We start from the raw sequence: 24,692 nt of genomic DNA on the forward strand, positions 1-24,692 counted from the left end.
ACCATTTCTATATCATTTTTCTAGAGTAGATTCAAAAATCTACCCTTTTATTCTATCATATCTGTATCTTTTTTAGAGTAAATTCAATAACCTATCTTTTTATCCTATCATATCTGTATCTCCCCTTTTTCTTTTCAAAACAATAACCCTGAATCTAATCTCCTTTGTTTATCTTTTTTTTTTGACCATTACCAATAACAACTTGTAACTAGTCACCCTTAACATTGACAAATATCCATAACCCATTGAAAGGTCAGAAACCACCCACCCCAGCTCTTGAGAATGTGGGCATCACGTCTTAAAATTACTTCCTGCTATCTGGGATCTTTAGGGGATCTTAAAAAAAATTTGGGTTAATTGTCAAGTCCTGGGAGAGTTAGCTGTATCATTTGTTGTCCAGTCCCTGTATAATGGGAAAGTGCAGGACTTGAGTCAAGTCCTGGCTAGAGTAGTCTGTGAGGCTGGGTCATCTCAGTTAGCCACCTCAAAATTGTCCTGAGCAGTTTGTAGTCCAAAGCTGATGTTTGTGTGGTATTTGTCAACTTATTGAAATTATCACACTCCATATGCAATAATAATTGTGGGACCACATTAACCGTTTGGAAACTTCAAATATTGCTAATAGGCATGATCATGATTCTCTGCAGAAAACTGATAGAGACTCAAACCCAAAATCATGTATGGGAAGCTAGATGAAGCCTTTTCTCTAAATTAGTTAGTACTCTATATGACCATTAATATCATGACAAAAGTTTAATATATATATATTTATTTATTTATTTATATATAAATAAAAATTATATATAAATAAATTTAATATATATTATAAATTTTGAGATAATATTAAAATCTTAAGAAAAGTTTTAGAGAGTCAAAATAAATTGAAATGATCATGCATGACATTAGTAGAAATAGAAAGATTCCTTAATTTGTTTGTCTGTTTTTTTTTTTTTTTTTGTCTGCTCCATATCAGGTGAGATAGAGATTTTGGATTTTACTTTAACACACATGCTTGGGTTTAGAGAAGGAGAGAGCCACACTCCAACTCCAAAGGCAGCTTTAATGTTAAATTGAACTGGGACAACAAAAAGACCATTTGCATTATCTGTCTGTAGAGAAAAGCAGAAACAAACTTTTGGGAATATTTATGAAATTTTATCCTATTGGAAATGTGATATACTAATAGGCCAAATTACTCTTACTCTTGGGACATTTTTTTCTGGTTGATTTGTCCTTTTTTTTCAGATGTTTCATTTGTTCAGTGGTCTTCAGATTCTTTAACTGAATGCCTTTATTCTCCTGAAAAGCCAAAAACAGAGCCTTCCCCAACCCTAATTTTTGGGAGGTTCCCGTTTGACAAGTTACATCTAATTAAATGACAAACATTTGCTAGTCCTATAAGTTAGTTTAGATTGAATGGTTATGCTGGTTGATGAGCTATCATCTCTTCTAATTAAGAGGACTCTCTTGTTCAAATCAAACCTTTATCAATTAGGATGTTATTTTCATAGCTTTTCTTCTCTTGAGGAAACAAAAGTAAAACCAATGTAATACATATCATAGTCTCAATTCTCAATCAGCACATCTTTAAAGTATACAGCCTGATTTAATTCCGTAGCTTTTTTCTATTATCCAATGTATCTCCACATCTGTCATTCCTTTCTAATTAGCATTGAGAAAATTCAAAGTTAATAAAGCATTATGCAGCCTATTTCTGGTGGTCTTTATTACCACTTTCTGTTTATTTAGCATATCCTTTAGAGTTTGATTTGCTCTTTCTATAACTGCTTGAATTGTGGGATTGTGTGGTATACCTGTAATACAGTTAATAATGTAATAAGCAAAAAACTGTTTCATTTTACCAGAGACATATGCTGGAGCATTGTCAGTCTTAATTTGTGCAGGTATATCCAGAATGGCCATAACTTCTAACACGTGTGTGATTACAGAATCAGCTTTTTCAGAACTCAAATTAGTTGCCCATTGAAATCCTAAATAGTTATCAATGTTGTGGTGTCCATATTTTAATATTCCAAACTCTACAAAATGAAATACTTCCATCTACCAGATTTCATTCCCTTGAGTACCCTTAAGGTTGCTTCCTGTAGGTAGTGGGGTTTAGTTGTATAAAGAACAAGTAGGACATTTCCTTATAATTTCCTTGGCTTGTTGCCGAGTAATAGAAAAATTCCTTTTCAAACTCTTGCTATTGACATGTATTTTTTTTTTTATAAAACTCTTGGCCTCAAGCACATTTCCTATCAATAGTTGATCAATTTCAACATTACCTTGTGCTAGAGGGCAAGGTAGACCCATTTGGGATATGATATGTTATATATAAGGGATGATTCCTATTCTTGATTATTTTTTGTAATTGTATAAATAAAAAAGTTAATTCTGACTCATGAGGAATAAATTCAACAGCTTCAATGTGTAAAAACAACTCTTACTGCATACTAAGAGTCAGTAACTGTGTTAAGAGGTGTGTAAAATCCATCAATACCATCAGAATAGCATATAAGTCTGACTTTTAGACAGACTCATATGGGCTTTGAGCAACTTTACTTAAATTTCCTGATTTACAACGTGCCTTTACTGATTTGTTTACATCAGTATAAAATGTAGGGGCTCCAGAAATTGGTGTTCCCCATAAAATATAAGGAAGAATCCAATTACTTTCTTTATAAATTTAATTCCCCCCCCCTTTTTGAATATTTGTTGTTAATCTCTCCAATAAAATCACTGCAAGCTCTTTGCCAAGGTTCACTTTCTGCCCATAATTTGTCAATTTCATCATTAGTAAAAGCTACTACAATTTCTGCTGGGTCTATTCCTGCTAATTAACAAAATCTCAATTTTCCTTTTAGAATGAACTCAGAGATCTTTTCCACATAAGCATTTTTTTTGTTTTTTGTTTTTTTTTTTTTTTTCTAGAGAGTTTCCTCTGTGTAGCTTTGTGCCATTCCTGGAACTCACTTTGTAGACCAGGCTGGCCTCAAACTCACAGAGATCTGCCTGCCTCTGCCTCCTGAGTACTGGGCATGTGCTACCACCGCCCGGCTCCACAAAAGCTTTTAATTTTTTACTCTGTTTATATAATAAAAAAATCCATTATAAGATAATATCTTCCCTCTGCATTAATATTTCTGTAGGAGAATGCTTAGAGGGTAAAATAACCAAAGTGCAATCAAGCCCCAGAATCAAATGATCCACATATGCATCCTGTAATTTCTTTTCCACCAAAGCCAATTCTCTCTCAGCTTCAGCTAATAATTCTCTTGGACTATTTAAGTCCTTGTCATCATTAAAGTTTTGAACAAATTGTTCAGTTCATTATTTTTTTACCCCAATAGTAGGCCATAGAATGGAAATGTGTCCTAGCAATCTTTGAAAGTCATTAAGAGTCTGCAATCAGTCTCTCCTAATTTGAACCTTTTGAGGTCTAATTTTTGTAGGCCTATTTTATACCCTAAATAATTAATATAATCTCCTCTTTGTATTTTTTCAGGAGCAGTTCGTAATCCCCAACAAGGCAAAATTTTCTTCTTCAAACATTCTTTCAAAAGTATCTACATTTGAATCAGCTAGTAAGATGCCATCAATGTATTGGTAAACTATAGGTTGAGGAAATTGCTTACATATCATTTCCAATGACTATTGTACAAAACATTAGTACAGGGTGGGGCTATTCTCATTCCCTGTGGGAGAATACTCCATTGATATCTCTTAACAGGCTGAGAATTATTATAAGTAGGCACCATGAAGATAAATTTTCTCTATCTTTTTCTTGTAAAGGTATAGTGAAGAAACAGTATTGTAAATCAATAACTAGATGAGGCCATCCTTTAGGTAATAAAGGATGCAAAGAAATTCCAGACTGTAGAGAGCCCATTGGCTAAATCTTCTTGTTAACAGCTCTTAGGTCTGTTACCATTCTCCATTTTCCAGATTTGTTTTTAATAACAAATGCAGGAGAATTCCAATGGCTGGTTCATTTTTCAATATGCTAAGCATTTTTCTGCTCCTGTACCAACTTTTCTAAGGCCTGTAATTTCTCTGATGTTAAAGGCCATTGCTCAACCCATACAGGTTTATCTGGTAACCATTTTAAAGGTAGGGCTGTTGGTGCCTTTGAAAAATCAGCAGCTGTTATAGCCTGTTCTTGCACAACCTGAATGGTTAGTGACTGTTCTTTATAATACCTTCTAATATTTTCCCCAGAAATATATGTTAGTTTATGGTTCATTTCTGAGATTGAATGAATGTTAATCTGGGTATTCCATTACTTTAACAAATCACATTCTCATAAATTCATTACTATGTTAGCCACATATGGCCCTAATTTTCTTCTCTGTCCTTCTGGCCCAATATATTCAACCCATCTCACACTCTGTTTTGCCTGAGATAACATTTCAGTCTATAAAAGCTGGACATTTGCCTCCTGAAGAGGCCAATTTGAATGCCAAGATTCTGGCACAATTATTGTTACATCTGCACCTGTGTCTAGAAGACCTTCAATGACAATGTCATTAATTCACATTTTTAATTTTGGTCTTTGTTCATTTATAGAAGTTTTCCAAAATATTCTCTTTATGTTTCTTTTTAATTTTTTATTCTCTCTTCTATAGCTATTTTATTATCCAGAGCAGTTTGGTTTATTACAATAGGCATTAGGCTCTTTAATTTGCACTGGGAACGAGTTTCTTCCATGATGACAGGAAATGACTGAACCAAATTTGCCATGGGGCCTGAAAGAAGGCCCTTAAGGTGTTTCCCATTGGCATAGGGTTACATTGATTGCCCCTTGTTGATCTACAAACATTGGTCCAATGTTTACCTTTGCTATACCCTCTGCATACTCCAGAAGAAGGGACATTTTGTTTGGTTTATTCTTAGAAAAAAACGTTGTTTCTAGAAATGTCCTGTTTAATAATCCCTTTTTAGGTGACCTTGTTTACTGCAATTGAAACACCTGACATTTTGATTTTTTTCTTCAAGCCTCTGGAAATCACCTCACCTTTCTAAGCATCATCGTGGTCATGCAATTCAATAGTGACTGATCTGAAAATTCATTCCTCCAAGGGTGCTGATCGTGCCTTTAATACCTAATTACCATTTTGCATTGGGCATTAGAATGTTCAAAAATGCTAGAGATTCAATTATTATTTGTCTAGCTTCTGAATTTGGCATTATTCTCTTTACCACTGAAGCTAACCATTGTTAAAAAAAATCAGTGAAGGGTTTTTTTTTTTTGAGCCCTGCATAACTTTAGTAAATGACTCAGTTTTCTTTCCTACTTCTTCAATTATGTCCCAAGCATTCAAAGCTGCTGTACAGCATAAAGCCAGGATATGGTCACCATATAGAGATTGCCTTTGTACATTAGCATAATCTCCCTCTCCAAGAAGTTGGTCTTGGGAGATTTCCATACTTCTAGCCCTACTTCATTGTTCAATGCACTTAGCTTCATGTTTCTACTAGGTCCTCCATTGTAATTGAAGACCAGGCTCTAATACTGCTGTAACCAAGTCTCTCCAGTCTTGAGGGATAATTCTATTAGTAGTTGACCATGAGTTTAACATCTGTATTACAGAAGATGAATGCATACCATATGAGAATATTGCTTCCTTGAATCTCCTTAAATCTGACATTTCCACAGGAGTCTTTTAGCTTTTATATAGCCTTGGGGATATCTCTCATTTGGTCGTTTCTGTAAGGCTACTAGATAAATTAAAGTTGTTTGTTTGAAAACTTTGGGCTGTTTTTCTCTGTTATAATGCAATCTTGAAATTGGTTATCCTTTAAATTCTTCTATCTGGGTCTGAATATCTCTATGATCTGTTTTAATAAGTATTTTTAAAACTTGTATCTTAGCATTCATACTAACCAATTTTTTTAAGGATAAAACAAAAATTATATAACTGGTAATGTTTACAATGGACATTACATAAATCCCATCTAAATTAATTATCCTCTCATTTAATTGCTCCATTTTCAAACTGTCCAGCATGTTATCATACAGAGACCTAACTCCCTCCATCATGTTACCCATTTTTTAAAGTGAGGAAAGCCCTCTCTTTTAATAATTCCTTCCTTTAAGAATTCCCATTGTCTCAACAAATCTGCTGGTGATGATTCAGATAATGGTGAAATACGAGGCTGATTTCTCTGCATATAACAGTAGACACCTGAATGGGTGTCAAAGCAGCTACCTAGTATGGCAGCAGCCCAAGGAGGGGGTCCAGGGAAAATACTGAAGAGAGGGAACCTGCTGTCTTAAAAAAAGAACACAGGGAATCACGGGAAGAAGCACATGTGGTAGGAGCTGCTTAAAGGCATTGCTGGCTGATGGTGAGGGTCTAACTCTGGCAGCCTTCTGAGCCCACATACCTGTGGAGTTTGTTGCAGAGAAGCTGCAACAGAAAAATTCCCATCTTTCTCAGAGGCTTGTAGAAAAAAAGAAAAAAGGAAATCCTAGCTGGTGGGGTAGTGACTTTGGCCATGTGCAGCGCCGGGCTGTGTCAGTGGCTACAAAGCCACAAGGAAGTGGCTTTTTGTGTGTGAATTCATGATCCAAAGTTGAACACCAGATATAGAGCAAATTCTAATTGGTTTTAATATGACCAGAAGTCAGATATCTGGGTAAATGCTGAAAGATCAAAGAAGTACAGGAACAACCACAGTCTTACCATTTCCCTTCCCCTTTCCTTCTTACCACAATAAGTCCTCAGACTGAAAAGGGCCAAGCTCCTGTCTCTGCCCACCTTATATTCCTCTCTCTGCCCAGTAATATCACTTCCTGTCTCCTATCTATATAAATCTCCAGATCTCTATGGTTAACTAGTGACTAGCTCCACCCTCTGATCTTCAGGCAAACTGTGTGTTGGGGAGGGATATAGTGGGAGAGTAATGAAAGAGATGTCTTGATGGGTGTCACTTTGGAGTCAGGGAGAAACCTGATGTCAGGGAAACTCCAGGAATCCACAAGGATGACCCTAACTAAGACTCCTAGCAATAGTGTATAGCCAGCACATCAATAGTATAGAGGGTACCTGAACTGATCATCTCCTGTAATCAGATCGGTGACTATCCTAATTTTCATCAGAGAGCAATCGTCCAGTAACTGATGGAAAGAGATGCAGAGATCAACAGCCAATTTTTTGGAAGAGTTTGAGGAATCCTACTGAAGAGAGGAAATATTGTATGTGCCAGGGAAGTCAAAGTCATCATAAGGGAACCCACAGAAATAACTCACTTGGGCTCATAGGAGCTCACAGACTCTGGACAGACTACTAGGAGGCCTGCATGGGACTGGCATAGGCCCTCTGCATATGTGTGATGATTGTTTAGCTTGGTCTATTTGTGGGACTCCTAGCAGTGGGATCAGGGCCTGTCCTTAATACTTAGGCTAGCTTTTGGGAACTATTCTTCATACTCGGTTGCCTTGTCCAGCCTTAATACAAGGGAAGGAGCTTAGTCCTAACTCAACTTGATGTACCATGCTTTGTTGACACCCATGGAAGGTCTGCCACTTTCTGAACAGAAACAGAGGAGTGGGTGGGGAAGGTGCAGAGGGAATAGGAAAAGAGGAGGGAAACTGCAGTCAGGATATAAAATAAAGGAAAAAGGAAAAAATTTTCCTTTATTCATTATTTTTGTCATATAAAATGCCATTGTCTAAGCCAAAAGCAGATGTTCTTCTAGAAGTTCATGTTTTACATTTAGTATTCGATCATTTTGTGTTCTTTTTATATGAATGTGAAAAATAAATTTAAGCCTATTATTTTTCATTTCAATGCGTAGACGTTAATATCCTATTTGATAAAAGACTATCTTCCACGGTGATATTGCTATTGACTCCTGCTAAATATCTCCTGGTCCTTTGTGTGTCTGGTTATTGACTCCCTATTCTCCTCCACTGCTCTGTGGGCTGGTATATTCACCAATATCACAGGTTTCTTTAATGACTACTGAAGACTTAATATATTGTAATATTAGAACTTCCTTTCTTTTTAAACAATTAAATTTAAAATATTTAAATGATAAAGTATAGGTTGTAGAAATATATTGTTGGGGAAGTGTGATATTTCTATTAATCAACCCATTGTACAATAGTTACATTCTATTTAACACATCTAGCTCCTTGAGTACTTTATAAAACTGTTTTGCTATTGTGGTCCCTTGCCATGTTGACATTTCACCTTTAGAATGAGCTTGGTCATGTATGTGAAAAGCTTTTCTTGAGAGCAATTTAGAGATAATCTATACAAATTAAGTGAATTTTCCTATTTTTGAGAATAATATATCTTTATATTTAGTTATAACTTTGGTTTCTTAGAGCACTGTTCTATTGTAAGTAGCAGAAAGACCTTGTGTGATTTCAGTAGATTTATAGCTATTGCATGTTTTTCATATTAAGGCAATTATATTCATATTATCTATTTTTCTTGATATATATGGCTTTTACTAACTCTGTTCATTTTTAACTTGTCAAATTAAATAACATGAGTGTTCATAATATTTCACAATTGTTCTTTCAAAATAGGTTTTAAAACATTATAATGATGTAATTCCCATTATGGTTAACATTGGTAATTTGTGCCATCACTACTTTTTTCAGGCAATTTTTTCCAAATATTTATTAATTTAGAGATATTTTATATTATCAAGGTTTAAAGATAATTTTATGCAGGAATGTGTTGGTCATTACATACCTTCTCTAAAATTTTCCTGCTTTATTATTTCAGTTCAGTATATAAAGACCCCCACCCTCATTTTACAAAATGATTTTAATTTCTGCTTTTTTCTAAAGACTTTTTTGTTTTTTATTTTTGTTTTAAATAGACATATCTTTTTAATTCTTGTTATATTCCATTTCCTCTTATGTTGGGGATTATGACAGTAAAATGAGATTTAGAAAATGCTTCTTCATAGATTTATTTTCAAACCAACAAAAAGTCATTCCAAATAAAATCGAGTCCCAGTACTCACAGCATCTAATTTCCTAACTCAGTGTAGAAGACAGAAATTATACCTTAACAACCAGAAAGTCATAAAACATTCAGTTTAAACAAATCACCTAACTGATGCTATGTGAACGGTTTGTACTATATCCTTTCTTCTTTATAAAAATTACAAAATAAACATAATACCCATGTAAGAATATTTACATAGGTCATGATTTCAATAGTCACCCAAATGCCAATATAATGTTTTTGTGTCTATATCACTGAATTCTTCTGCCTGGTTTCTCTGCCTTTTTAGTTGGCAAATGCAACTTTATATTACTTGGATTACTTTTGTGATTGTCTTTTATGGTGTTTTGCCATTATCCATTGGCTACTCAGTGATTACCAAGCTCCATGGAAAGGACCAATGGAATAGCTAGGCATCCAGGAGTTTCTAAAGTCTGCACATATGACTCTTTATCATGGAGCAGAGAGCTCCAAGTTTGTGCCAAAGAGACAGGCTTTATCACATGATTATCTTCTGATAATATCTCATGTTTTGTTGCTAGAAGGAGGCTCATTCTCAAATACTCAGATTGTTTTCCTTAAGATAGCTATAAACTTCTGATTTTGTCTGTCTTCATCACCATGACTTGAAGAGTATAAAGAGTTTATTTACTCTTCTGAAATTTTGAAGCCCATACTGAGAAGGTGAACAGACCTCTGATAGCAAAACTGTGACAAGTTTGATTCAGCAGGCTAAGTAAAATCTAGTTCACTTAAAAGTGTTGTTGCTTTTAGTACTTTTTTTTTAGTTTCATTTTTTATTAAATAAGATTAAACAAAAACCATCATATCAAAGTTGTCCTCTTCTGTGGGGTTCCTTGAGCTCTGAGGGAAGGAATTTGATAGAAAGAGGTATCTTATCTCTCTCTACATATATAATGTCTGTCTGTGAGTCTCTGTATTTGTTTGCTGCAGAAGGAAGCCTCTCTAACTATGGTTGAATAAGACACCAAACTAAGAACATAGCAGAATATCACTCGGAGTCATTTTTTCTCACTTTCCACTGTGCTAGGTTTCCATACTGCCCCTCGCATTGTCCTTCAATTATACCTGCCTCTCCCCTCATTCTCTCCCTTGACCTCATCTCTCTTCCCCTTCCTACCTGATCTTCCCATTCTAGTCATTTCCCCAGCTCTATTCCACCCATAAAATCTACTCTATTTCCCCCTCTGAGGGAGATTTATGTGTCCACCCACTCACTTCCTCTATGCCTATCCTCTTTCTCTAAGTCTGTGGATTATAGCTTTTTTCCTTTATAGAAGAGTTGTGCTTTATTTTTCTTTCTTTCTTTTTCTTATTAAGAAATTTTTTATTCATTTTACATACCAATCACAGATACCCCTCTTCCCTTTTCCCTCCTCCCGCCCCTCCATCCTTCCCCCAACCCACCCCCATTCCCTCCTACAACAAGGTAAGCCCTCCCATGGGGACTCAGCAGAGCCTGGTACATTCAGTAGAGGCAGGTCCAAGCCCCTCTCCTTGCCTCAAGGCTGTGTGAGAAGTTCCACCACCGGTAGTGAGCTCCAAAAAGCCAGTATATGCACCAGGGATGGATCCTGATTTTACTGTCAGGGATGCCTTAAGTAGATCAAGCTACACAACTGTATTTGTGAAATTATTAAGGCCACTCCACATAGTTAAAAGGTAGGTTTATTTTGTGGGGTAACTTACAAGTGAAGGGATAGGCTACAGGGTCTGGGAAAGGTGTAGTCCGGCAGTGCTCTCTGGAGAACTCTGCTCAGTCTACCTTCAGCGTCCAGGGTCCAGGGACCAAGAGAGCCAGAGCGCACATCTGGATCTCAGGTCTTTATTGTTCTCTCTCAGCCCCGCCTTGTAGGCGTGCCATTACCTAAGCCTCAATGAACGTTGGAACTTCCAGGTCAAAGCTGGAATGGCTACCCACTTCACAACTGTCTTGCTTATGTAGAGGGCCTAGTCCAGTCCTGTGGAGGTATGTACTCACTCATAAGTGGATACTAGATGTAAACCAAAGGATAACCAGACTACAACCCACAGCACCAGAGAAGCTAGCTAATAAGGAGGACCCTAAAAGGGATACATGGATCACATTGGGAAGGGAAAATAGGTGAGATCTCCATGAGTAAACTGGGGGTGAGGGGAGGGAATAGAGGGTAGGGGATGGGAGATGAGAACATAAGGGAATGGGATGGTTGAGCTGGAACAGGGATGAAGTGGGAGAGCAATGAAAGAGATACCTTGATAGAGGGACATCATGGGGATAGGGAGAAACCAGGTGCTAGGGAAGTTCCCAGGAATCCCCAAGGATGAACCCAGCTTAGACTACTAGCAATAGTGGAGAGGGTACCTGAACTGTCTTACCCCAGTAATCAGATCAGTGAGTACCCTAACTGTCAGCATAGAGCCTTTCTCCAGTAAGTGATGGAAGCAGATGAAGAGATCCTCAACCAAACACCAAGTCAAGCTCCAGGAGTCCAGTCAAAGAAAGAGAAGAGGAATTCTATGAGCAAGGGGCATCAAGGTCACGATGGGGAAACCTACAGAGAAAACCAAACTACTGGGATTGTAGCTTTGTTATCATTTATTTAATGGCTACTATCCAGATATAAGGAAAAACATACCATATTTATCTTTCTTGGTTTAAGTCACCTCATTCAGCATGAATATTTTCTATTTCCATACATTTGTCTGCAAATGTTTTATTTTGGCTTTTAATAGCTGAGTAATACTCTATTGTGTAAATGACATTTGCTTTTCCATTCTCTCTTGGGGGACACCAAGGTTGTTTCCAATCTCTGGCTATTACTAACAGAGCACCAATCAACATGACTGAGCAAGTATCCTTGTTAAAGGATAAAGCATCCTTGAAGTATATGCCCAAGAGTGGTATAGCTGGATCTTGAGTTAGATTGATTCCCAACTTTATGAAGAACTGCCATACTGATTTCCGAAGTGACCATAAAAATTTGCACTCCCACCAGCAATGGAGGAATTTTCCCCATTGTTTCATGTCCTAGCCAGCATGAACTGTTATGATCTTAGAAATTCTGACAAGTGTAAGATGGAATATCTCACTGGCACAAATGACTTTTTGAACAGAACACTGTTAAAGCAGACACCAAAATCAACTATTAATAAACAAGAGCTCATAAAACTGAAAATCTCCTTCACAGCAAAGGACATTGTCATTCAGACAAGGCAGCAATCTTCAGAATGGGAAGAGGTTTTTACCAACTCCATATCTGATAGAGGCCAAGTATCTAAAATATATAAAGAACTCATGAAATTGATATCAAAAAAACCAAACAACTAAATTTTAAAAATGAAGTATAGCTCTAAATAGAGAACACATATGTGGATATATTCACATTACATAGAATGGAGTTCTAAGTACAGTTTTCTTCTGGTAGGTAGAGTAGTGGATATTTATTTTAGTCATTGTTTTCTTTGCAATTTAAAAGCATTTTCACTTTTCTTTTTGCTTTCACTCTTCTTGAAAAATAAGAAAATTCTCTTTTGAAAACAAAATGGATTATTTAAATTTGTATTACTCATCTCAAGTTACAAGAAAGTCCCAGATTAAAGTGGTATCATTTATCAACTAACATTTGTTTTAAAATTTTTCCCCAAATTTGTTTCTCAAGATATTATTAATTATCCTATGTAAAATTGGAAAATTCCTTACCAAAACAAGCAAGCAAACAAACAAACAAAAACTGAGTATAGATCCAAACAGAGAATTCTCAATAGAGGTAATTCAAATAGCTGAGAAACCCTTAAAGAAATGTTCTACATACTTAATCATCATGGAAAGGCAAATCAAAAATACTTTGAGGTTCCTTGTTTTTCTAATGTCTTAAGAGAGCACCAGGCACTGATGTGAGGCCTTGTTCCTACTCAATGTGTGTGTTGAGGGCATCATACTTCCTCCATGGTCTTTGCCATCTTCTCACGGATTTGTGTATGTGGCTTACATTTTATTTGATACCATTTTCTTATAACTATGTTATTCTTGAAACAGTCTGCCTTTTTTCCCTTTTGTTGAGAATAGTTTTTTCCTCACATAATATATCCTAATTACAATTTCTCTTGCCTCTATGCCTCTCAATTTCTCCCCACATCTGCTAACATCCAGATTCACCCCATTTCTGTCTCTCATTAGAAAACACTTTTCTAAGAAATAATAATAATAAAATAAAACAAAAAGTAGCACATTGGAATAGGACAAACAAACTGAACAAAAAGAGCCCAAGAAAAGGTACAGGAAAAATATATATGCATAAAATGCCAGTTGTTCACACACTCAGGAATTAAAAAAAAAAAAACAAACCTGAAACCATTCTATATATGCAAAGGACTTGCAGAGTAAAAAGAGAGAAGAAAATAAAGACAATAACAAGAAAGTTTTAAATTAAAAAAAAAAAGGGAAAGAAAACCCCCTATTGACCTTATAAAACAAGGAAACTCCCAAAAAGCCTTTGAGTTCATTTTCTGTTGGCCAACTATTGCTGGGCATGCAGCACACCCTTAAGAGTAATTTGTTTCCTCAGGAAGACTCCCTTGGAGCAAACTAAATTTCATCTGCAAGTGGTTAGTAATTAGAGATAGCTTCTGGATTAGGGATTGAGACCTGGGTCCACTTCTTTCTTCTTTAGGACCCCATCTTGTGCAGATCCATGCAGGCCCTGTGCATGCTGTGTCAGCCTCTGTGGACTTATACGTGCATTGATCCTGTTGATTTAGAGGGCCTTATGTTTTTTTGTGTGTCCTCCGTTCACTCTGGCTCTTACACTTCCTGCCTCCTCTTCCGCATGGTTCCCTGAGCCCTCAGGGCAGAGATTTAATGGAGACACCCCATTTAAGGATGAGTATTCCAAGGTCTCTCATTCTCCGCATAATGTCTGGCTTGGAGTCTCTGTATTCTCTGTATTTGTTCCCCAGCTTCTCTGATGATGGTCTAGCCAGGTAGATGATCTATAAGTACCGCGAAATGTCATTAGCAATTATTTGATTGCTCCTTTAAAAAAAAATTACAGTTGGTTTTACCACGGGTCCTTGGGCTATCTAGTCTCAGGTTCGTGGGCACCCAAGCCACATCGGGCTTCATCTTGCGAAGTGGGCTTTAAGTCAAATTCAATACTCGTGGCTTATTCCCACAAACTGCGCCACCACTGTGCTATCATGTCTTGCAGGCAGAATACCATTGTAGATCCAACAGCTTTTGCTGGGGTGGTGTTTATATTTCTCCCTTGAAAGCGTGCAAAGTGCATTCCTATACCAAAGACACCAGAACTCTAGATAAAACCTCATGGTAGGCAGTAGCTCAACTTCTCCATCTTCAGAGAGTTATGTCTTTTCTTTATCAGTGGGGCTTTGCTGTAAGTTTGTGGAGAGCAACCTATAGTCTTTGCAAAAGCTTGGTTGTTTTAAAAATCCCATGGGACCCCTTTGGCCAACAACTCAGTTAGATGTAACCCATTCATGTTACTGGAAGCTTAATTTAGTGACAAGAGATGTCCAGTTTGGGACTCTGTCTCCTACATACATGGAAATTTTATTTAGAGAGCCAGCATATATGCATATATATATTTAAGCATCATCTACATTATTGGCTTTCCAATATCACCCCTAAAGTGCCCCTTAACTGTTTCTCCCTATTCTATCCCTCCTCTTCCCTGGTTGATCCTTCCATTCAAGTCCCCCCATCCCTCCATAACTATCTATTTTATTTCCCTTTCCTAGGGAGATCTACCTGGTTTACCCTCCTCACCCCCATCTCTTACCATATATCTAACCTAGTGTTTCTATGGATTGTAGCCTGGTTATCATTGACTTAACAACCAATATCCTCATATAAATGAATACAGACCATGTTTGTCTTTCTGATTTGTCACTCGAGATGACTCTTTTCTAGTTCCATCAATTTACTTATGAATTTCATAATTTCATTTTTTAATGCCTGAGTAATATCTCTTGAGGTAGTTCAATTCCCATCTTCCTGAGGGAGTCTAACACTGATTTTCATAGTTGCTATACAAGTTTGCATTCCTACCAGCAATTGATGTGTTTTTCCCTTGCTCCACATCCTAGCCAGCATGAGCTGTCACTTGTGTTATTGATCTTAGACATTCTGGCCAGTGTAAGATGAGATCTGAAAGTAGTTTTGATAAGCATTTCCCTGTTGACTAAGGATGTTGAATATTTCTTAAAGTGATACTGTGTTCTTAATTCTTGAACTAGTCTCCAAAGAAATACCTCTGTGTTTATTCTTATAGGGAAATTTTAAAATTAATAAACAAGATGATGGCCAAGCCAAAACTGATGTCAAGTGATCTCTTCATTCTGACTTTTGCCTTTTTAAGTATTTCTTATTAAGAAATTTTTTATTCATTTTACATACCAACCACAGATCCCCCTCTCTTTCCTCTTCCCATCCTCCCTGGCCTTTCCCCCAACCCACCCCCCATTCCCTCCTCCAACATGGTAAGGCCCCCCATGGGGAGTCAGAAGAGCCTGGTACATTCAGTTGAGGAATTCATACTGCATTTATAGGATGTATTCTATATTCTGTATGCTGCTGCACCTAAAGAGAAATTTGAGGAACACTGGCTTCAGTGTATAAAATATTGATCAGTTTTCTCCTGGAGGACTGGAAGAGATTTAAGGAACCAAATCCCCATCTTTTTATAAAAGAACATTATTGTATATTCAATAACTCAATATTACATGTAAATTTGTTGAAAGTAGCAAATAACTTTAGGAGATTATCAATGTTTTCTAAATGCCATTTAAATATATATGGAATCTTATATGTTGATTGATATTTAAGATGAACAAATAGGTAATAATAGTTTTTTCTTCTCTTTAGCTAATTCCTGTATGGACCCCCCACATGTAGAAAATGCTACTATAACATGGCTATCTGGTGAGACAGTACGTTATGAATGTAATAAACCTCTTAAAATATTTGGGGAAGTGGAAGTGATATGTCAAAATGGAACTTGGACAGAACCACCAAGATGCAAAGGTAGGGCATAATATTCCCAATATTTATTTGAAACTTTAATTTAAATTTTCATATTAATAACAATAATATGAAGTAATTCCTGTGAGATGAATTTTTCAAATGCAAAAAATATTATATTGCTGAAATTTTATTTCTTTTGGTAAACTAGTGAAGAAATATGGTAGGATATTTTAACAAAGATTTTATTAAATTAGTGGAACAATTGCAACTAAGGAAAAAAATTCATCATTTTAAATCTTAAGCCACTAATTTATTTATTAGATATTAAATGTATAAAAGAAAATATACATGTTTAAAGCTTGAGAAAACACTCGCAAAATATTCATTTTGAAATGTAAATAGATGGCATAATAGACTATCACCATGTAAATAAAATACAATATTTTCATCATAGTATTTCCTTGCTTCTTACTTTTTGAATACAACATATGGGAATGATTTATGAATATGTGTTGAGACATTTTTCTAAGTTCAGTAATTTCCAAATTACTTCAATAATCACATAGATTGAATATGAATTATATATCGATGAAGGACAAATTTACATAAAGTCTATAAAGAATCTTCAACTAATTAGTCTATCTCTCAAACCTCTGTCTAGATCATTTGCATGGGAAAGTTACTTGTGTGTTAAAGATATCTGTCCTTTTGTTAATTTCTGTTTGTGTTCTCTGTCCCTCAGTCTTATTTATCTTTTTTCCCTTTCTTTGAGTAGTTTTCAAGAATTTTATTTTGGCATACATCTTTCATTCCTCTTGAGGGCATAATTTAAGTATGCTATCTCTAATAGTTTCCTAAACTCCTATTACTGAAGTCACCCTAATTATTTGTGTGTATGTATCATCCTTTACTAATGCTGTCACTTTACACTTCAATGGAATCTGGAAACTGCACTTACCTTTAAAATCCATTTACCTTTCCAATTTTCAATGTTCCTGTAAAAATGCCATTAGAATTTTCTCTTACAAATATTGAGCACCATTATCAAATGGCAAGTTTCATATCAAACATAAATATAACTTAGCAATCTTATGATCAGGAATATCTACTATATGCCCATTCTTGTACCAGTTACTTTTCTCCTGAAGTCTTTATTTCTGACATGATTCCAGTAATTATTTTTATGGGGAACTCTCTACTGGAGAAACATTCTCTTTCTCTTCTTTCATATGAAAATGTCTTCATTAATGTCTTTGTTTAAAAGGTTAGCACCACAGGACATAGAATTCAAAGTTCATTCACTTCCTGTGGCCTCCATGGTAGTTTATGGGAAGACGCTTTTTTTTACTCAGCTCTTGAATATGCTTAAGCATGCCTTACCCAATTTTTTCATTTTCCTTCTCACAAAAACATTTTGTTTGGGTCTTGAACTTTTTGCTTTTTTTTTCTAAACAATGTTGGAATTCAGTTCAGTTTCATTATGCTTCTGTTGAAAACTTATTCATCAGAACATATTATCATTACCTGATTGCAGCCTTCTCCAGTGGCCTCACCAGGACAGTTAGCAGTCCAAAAGAAAATCAAATCACACACCATTGTCTGGTTAGTTGATTCCTGAGTTTCTTAATCAGAATTCTCAATGTCTCCCTCCCTTCTTCATATATTGGTTACTAGAGGTATATTCACAAGAATACCAGTTGAACTTAGCAAAAGCATAATATGGTAGCTTGAATGAAATGTCCCCCATAGGTTCATAAGGAGTGACACTATTAGGAGGTGTGGCCTTGATGGAGGAAGTGTGTCATTAGGGGTGGGCTTTGAGGTCCCTCCATGATGACATTGGACTAGACCTCTGAATGTAAGCCAGCACCAATTAAATGTTTTTCTTTATAAGAGTTTCAATGGTCATGGTGTCTCTTCACAACAATAGAAACCCTAACAGAGGCAATACTTATTTTTACCTTGACCTTATCAGGAATCTAGCAAGCCTCATTTGCTTCTGTAAGTTTATACTCCCCACATTACTGTTGGTAAATGTGTGTTTCTACAAAATAACAATGAGAAACAAGAATATCTGATTACAAGAACAAGGGAAAACATTGACCTCTGTCTGGTCAGCAGCTGTTAAGCCATTTATTAGCACTAGAAAGTTTCAGAGCAAACATGCTTATTCTATTTCAGTAAGTGTTTTAGGTGAATAAAGAGGAAGAACTTGCACTGTAACTCTCAGTTTATATTATTAAAATATCCTCAAGCAATCTTCTCTGTAGCCACAAATCACTAGAGTCTTGATACTATGATTAGCACTGTACTTTCATTGGTTCTGCTTAAGCCTGTACTTTGATTTGATCTCTCAAACATTCAAATGCTGTGTTCTTAGACTCAACAAGGAAATGTGGGCCTCCTCCAACTATTGCCAATGGAGAAATCGCTTCCATCCAATTTTCAGTATACACACCATTATCATCAGTTAAATGTCAGTGCCAGTCTTTGTATCAACTGCAGGGCAACAAGAAAATAACATGTAGAAATAGAGAGTTATCTGAGCCACCAAAATGTTTACATAAGTACTGCATTTTTATAAATCATGGGAAAATCAGTTTCCTGGTTGGGAAATTTTCCTGTTTATAAAGGAACACTCACAGGTTAAAAGAACTGTTTAGATGACTGCTTGACTAACAAATATCAGAGGAAGGCAAGATGATTAGATCATTTTCATATAAAAAGAGTTGACAAGTTATATGTTATTATATATTATTGAGTTTTTGTTAACATGTATTGATGTCCATAAAGCTGGGTGCCAGCGTGATATTTCCATATCTGTATATAGCTTGCAGTGACTAAACACAGCATCCTTCATACATGCTCCCCTCCCCTTTGATACACCATCTAACTTCTACTAATCACTGTCATTTTAGTTTTACTTTCAACATGGGAGGGGAGCACAAAAGACATGTTTCCCTGTGTTTTGCTTTTATAACTTAATGTCTTCCAACCTCTGTTAATGCACCATCCCATTACATATGCAACCCAGCTCTATGAATCATTGCCATGCATTCAAAGGACTTTCCACTGTATGAGAGATTATGCATAAGACTTGTCTTCCTGGTTTTTTGGATCATTTCACTTAATGTCTTCCACTGCCATTTTCATGCTCAAATAATAAAATTATCTTTTTTATTAAATATAAATATATTACATTGTCTTTATAAATTAATCAATTGGTGGGCATCCAGACAAATATCCCATCTTAGCTACTGTAATGTTGTTATATACTATAAACATATACATACATGTTTTGTAGGTTGATTTCATTTCCTATGGGTTTATACCATAAGAGGGATACAGGGATGATATATGATAGATCTATTTTTATAATCTATGGTAGATTAGATTTTTAAGGAATCTTCATATTGTTTTCCATAGTAACTACAAAATAATCACATTCCCATCAACAGTTTATCAGCTTCTTTTCCTCCACACACTATTAAGCATCTGATATTTTTAAGGGCAATTTTATGTAATAATGGATTATTCTAACTGGGTGAAAAGGTATCTCATTGTGGCTTTAATTGGCAGTGCTGTGATAGCTAATGATATTTAGCATTTTTTCCCTCACTTGTATGTGTATTTACTCTTTTGAGAAGTATCTGTTCATCTTAAGCAGTTGTGGTTGGTTTACAATGCTTTTGTTATTTTTTAAAAATTTAATTAATTAATTTATTTTAGATCCTGACTGAAGTTTCCCTCCCCTCCTCTCCCACCATTCCCTCCCCCGACCTACCCTCCAGGACCCCCAATCCATTCCTCCTTTGTTTCTGTTCATAAAGGGGCAGACCTCCGAAGAGTATCAGCAAAGCTTGGCACATCAAGTTGGCATAAGACTAAGCATTTCCCCTTATATTTAGGCTGTGCAAGGCAATCCAGTGTGAGGATTAGGTTTCTAAGAGCAAGCCAAAGCATTAGAGACAGCCCTGCTCTCATTGTTAGGAGTTCCACAAATGGACTAAGCTACACAACTGTCTCATATATGTAGAGGGCTTAGGTTGGTCACATGCAGGCTCCTTGGTTGTTGGTTAAGACTCTGCGGGTTCCTATGAGCCAGGTTAGTTGTTTTTGTGGATTTTCATGTGATATCCTTGACCCCTCTGGGTCCTTTGATCCTTCTACCCTCTCTTTAGCAAGATTCCCCGAGCTTAGCTTAATGAATGACTGTGGGTCTCTGTATCTGTTTCCATTCATCACTGGAAGAAAGCTCCCTGATGACAATCGTGGTAGTCACCAATCTGATTACAGGGGATGGCTAGTTCAGGCTAGGTAACCACGAAAAGAAAAGAAAGAAGGATATGATATAGATATAAAGGATATAGATATGATAGGATAAAAGGGTAGATTATTGAATCTACTTTTAAGGAGCAACAACTTGTTTGAAATGTTTTACATTGCTATGGATTTTAATTTATTGATACAAATTTAAAGTTAATTTTGTTATACCGTATGTATATTTCTACTCTTGTTTAAGGTATTATGTTTATGCAGCTCATTTGAAATTGTAATGAGTAATTAAGAAATACAGATTAATAATTAGTCTTCTATGATAGTCAAACTTATAGTCATGTTAAGTTTTCTAGATATACATCGATATAATTTAGTTAGGTAGGTAATCTTTAAACACTTTAGAGACCTACAGAATATGGCATTTAAAATGTTTATAAAAACTTAGACTTTCTGGACAGTGAGACACATCTGCTCCTGGCAGCACCAATTATTTCAAAGAGAAAGATGGGCATTGAAGACATTCCTTATTGAGTTTATCTTCTTCTTCTTGGCAAAAGCAGCCATTTGGGCAAGAAACTGTTCTTGCCTGGACTGCTTGACAAAATGTTGTATCTACTGGACATACAGGACCCATAGGAAGGTGACTACTGAACTTTGCAAGGCAAGATGGTCCTTCAGGTTTCTGCTTCACAGAAGACAGACATTCTAAAGGACATAGAGAAAAATGACTGAAAGACTCTAAGCCTCTAGGCTGAAGATGGATGCCCCAACACTACAGAGGAACTTTGGGTAACTGTCCAAGAAGACAGCTGTCCGTGTCATTTCCAGAGTTTTGGAAGTTGCTTATAATGCTCTTCCTGTTTACTTAGCTAATATTATATCCTTCTGGGGTCTTTGATGTAGTTGAAGACTAGATATAATTTTTCTTGGTTAAGATAAATTAGATATGAAACCTTAGGCTCACAAATATAGGATAGATAAAATATTTTCTTTAATTTTACAAAATACAAATAGACTAGATATTGTAACTGTAATTCTTACTTGTTATGCATAATTGTACTATGTTAAAGTTAAACCCTTCATTTTTGATTAGACAGAAAAGGGGAGATGCTGTGGGATGTTCTATATGCTGTGAATGTGTTGCTCTGGTTGGTTGATAAATAAAATGCTGATTGGTCAGTAGCCAGGCAGGAAGTATAGGCAGGATAAGCAGAGAGGAGAACCCTGGGAAGAGGAAAGCTGAGTCAGGAGAGATGTCATCCCACTGTCCAGGGAACAGCATGTAATGGCACACAGGTAAAGCCATGGAACATGTGGAAACATACAGATTAACAGAAATGGGCTGAGTTTAAGTGTAAAAGCTAGTCAGTAGTTAGCCTAAGCTAATGGCCAAACAGTTTTAATTAATATAAGCTTCTGAGTGATTATTTTATAAGTGGGCTGCATGACTGTGGGGGCTTGGCCAGACCAGGAGAGAAACTTCCGAGCTACAGATCATGTTATTTTTTCTTTTATTTTGTTTTTATGGTGGATTACATTGACAGAATTTCCTATGTTTAACCATCCCTACATCTCTGGGATGAAGCCTACTTGATCATAATGGATGATCTTTTTTAATGTGTTCTTGAATTCAGTTTGCCAGTGTTTGATTGAGTGCTTTTGCGTCAATGTTCATGAGAGAAATTAGTCTGTAATTCTTTCTTTGGAGAATCTTTGTATGGTTTGGGTATCAGGGTAACTGCAGCCTCACAAAAAGAATTTGGTAATGTTCTATCTGTTTCTATTGTGTGGAATAATTTCTTATTAATTAAAATTTTCCATTTATTTTATATACTGACCATAGTTTCCTCTCCTTCCTTTCCTCCTGTTCTTCCCCCAGCCTCCCATCTACCCCCTCCCCATCCATCCCTCCTCCATTTCTATTCAGAAAGGGGCAGGCCTCCTATGGGCATCAACAAAGCATGGCATGTGGAATAATTTGAGAAGTACTGGTATTAGTTCTTCTTTGAAAGTCTGGTAAAAATTCTGCACTGAAACCATCTGGTCCTGGGCCCTGAGTTTTAGTAGATGCTTCACAATGAACCTTTGTTGTCTCTCCATTTTTGTGGGCTAGATTTGAAGATGATTTTGCTGTCGACTCTACATCGGTGTGGTATATATGTGTTTAAATTATATTTAAAGTATTTCTCAGAAGTTATTAATGAGTTAATTTTATAAACATACTAATGAATTATGTAGAGCACAATGGATATATAACAAACCTAAAAGATAGTGAGTCGGCCATGATTTCTTTGAAACGTCTTTGATATGTAGAGATTTTCCAGGATGACTGAATGGCTGGATTTCCTAGCACCCTTCTCCATTTCCTGAAATCAACACAGGTAGATAGATTTCTTATCCCACCCCCACTGGCTCAACGCTTCCAAAATTGGCCTTGAACTCTCTGTTTGGCTAAGGATGTCCTTGAACTCTTGATCTTGATGCTTCTGTCGTTCAGACACTAAGAAGAACTGCAATCTCAGGCTGCAACACAGGGCCAGCCTTTCACAGCCACACTTTTGAGTTAAATTACATGGTGGTAGGGAAGCTGGGACTCAGCAAGTACAAGATCCTGAGACCTGGAACGGCAGCACAGAGAGAGAAGGAGAGAAGCCAGCACTAGCTTCCCTAGCTCTCCAGCCAGAGCAAGAAGAGACTTCCCCATACAGAGGAAAGACTGCAAAGAGACTCCTGGATGCTTTGACTAAGATGACTCAGCGGGCAAAGACACAAGCCCTCAGTCTGATAAGGGAGCAGATCAAAGGAATTCAAGCAAGGAAAGAAGGAGTCAAAGCATCTCCATCTTCAGATGATATCATTTTCTACCTAAAAGAACCCAAGACTCTACAAAGAAACTTCTACAGCTGTTAAACACTTCAAGCAAATGAACTAGACACCAAATTAACAGACAAAAATCAGTAGCCTTCCTCTAAGCAAATAAAAAACAAATTCAAGGGAAAAAAACTCAAAGAAATAGTACCTTTCACAACAGCTTCAAAAACTAAAATACAGTTTATTGGCATAACTATCCAAGAAAGTAAAAGACTTATATGATAAAAAAACATCAAGACAGGCAAGAAATAAAGAAGATACAACATGGAATAACCTTGATGCAATGATTGGTGAACACTTAAAATAAAAATGAATTAAATTTATAGACCATGTACTAAATGCTTACAAAAGTTTTGAAAATATTCCCTGCTAAAACAAAAATTAAAATGAATAAAGAAACCGTAGAAAGTTTGTGTTTGTACATTTTTGTAGGAATTCTCTTAACATATTTCTGTGAGGTTCTCAGAAGTACAACCATACTTCATGGAAAATAGTATGATACTATTTTCATACTAAAAGTATTACTTTAAGAGTAAGAACATGTAGTTGGGTGGTGGTTTGAGCGCACTTTTAATCCCAGCACTTGGGAGGCAGAGTCAGGTGGGTCTCTGTGAGTTTGAGGCCAGGCTGGGCTACAGAGTGAGTTCCAGGAAAGGCACAAAGCTACATAGGAAAACACTGTCTCAAAAAACAAAAACAAACAAACAAAAGAATAAGAACATGAGGGGATAAAATTTAATGAAAGATTACATATGAACATGTTAATACAATGATCAATATAGCATTTCAATATGAAGATACAAGAATGGCTCCATATGATGTAATAATATAATATTTCACTTCTAGTTAAAATTATAAATAAGCAGTTATCACACTAGATTTAACAATATGTATAAACCACTTCTCAGTTGAGTTGCAATAAATAATTTGACTTCATGAAGAAAGACCTCCTCACATACCTCAGTTATCTGAATTTTATTGGTTTTCCTGTCCATCATACCCTCTGTCTTCTTATGTAGTTATTGCAATTAATTGAAAGTAATTCACTGATCAAGTGCTTTATCTATGATAGTAGTGGTTTTTTCTTATTTTAAAAGTGAAAGAATTACACTATGTTTTTGTGTAGGTGAAAGATATAGCTTCCTTATTCACTAAATTGTCCCATGTAAATCAAAGGCATACTTACTTCAAAAGGATAAGATGTGAAATCCTCACACTATTTAGAAATAAAAGCCTGTGAATATTAATACATAGACTCAGTGAGAGTCAAGAGCAACAATGTCAAGGAAAGAATTAGAAAGTGAAAGGAATTGTTAATGTTATATATGGTGAAGTTATTGCCATTCATAGAATCATGAAGTACTATATGTGACAGTATCCAGAGAAACTAATTAATGTCAGAGAGGCACACATACATCATGATGAGAGAGGGGAAGCCTGACTGATATGTCAAGCATATAAATATGTGCTCATTAAATTTCATTTGCACAGTTATCAGTATAAGTAAATAGTATCTGTATTTAGTTTTTATATTCTTAATTTTAATGAGAATAAATATTTCTCCTTATTTATATATACTTCTT

General features: G+C 36.0%; 1 protein-coding gene across 1 annotated transcript in view; it reads left to right on the top strand.

Annotated features, from left to right (window-relative positions):
• LOC114707191 (complement factor H-like) overlaps window positions 1-24,692 on the top strand; it is a 52,170-nt gene that overhangs the window by 14,159 nt on the left and 13,319 nt on the right. Inside the window, exon 3 of the mRNA XM_028889854.2 lies at window positions 15,862-16,020. Within this exon, the coding sequence (XP_028745687.2) occupies window positions 15,980-16,020 (41 nt within the window). The 5' untranslated portion in view covers window positions 15,862-15,979. The remainder of the gene's footprint in view (window positions 1-15,861; window positions 16,021-24,692) is intronic.

The sequence above is a fragment of the Peromyscus leucopus genome, chromosome 15, assembly GCF_004664715.2.
Source record: "Peromyscus leucopus breed LL Stock chromosome 15, UCI_PerLeu_2.1, whole genome shotgun sequence".
In the NCBI taxonomy this organism is placed as follows: Eukaryota; Metazoa; Chordata; class Mammalia; order Rodentia; family Cricetidae; genus Peromyscus; species Peromyscus leucopus.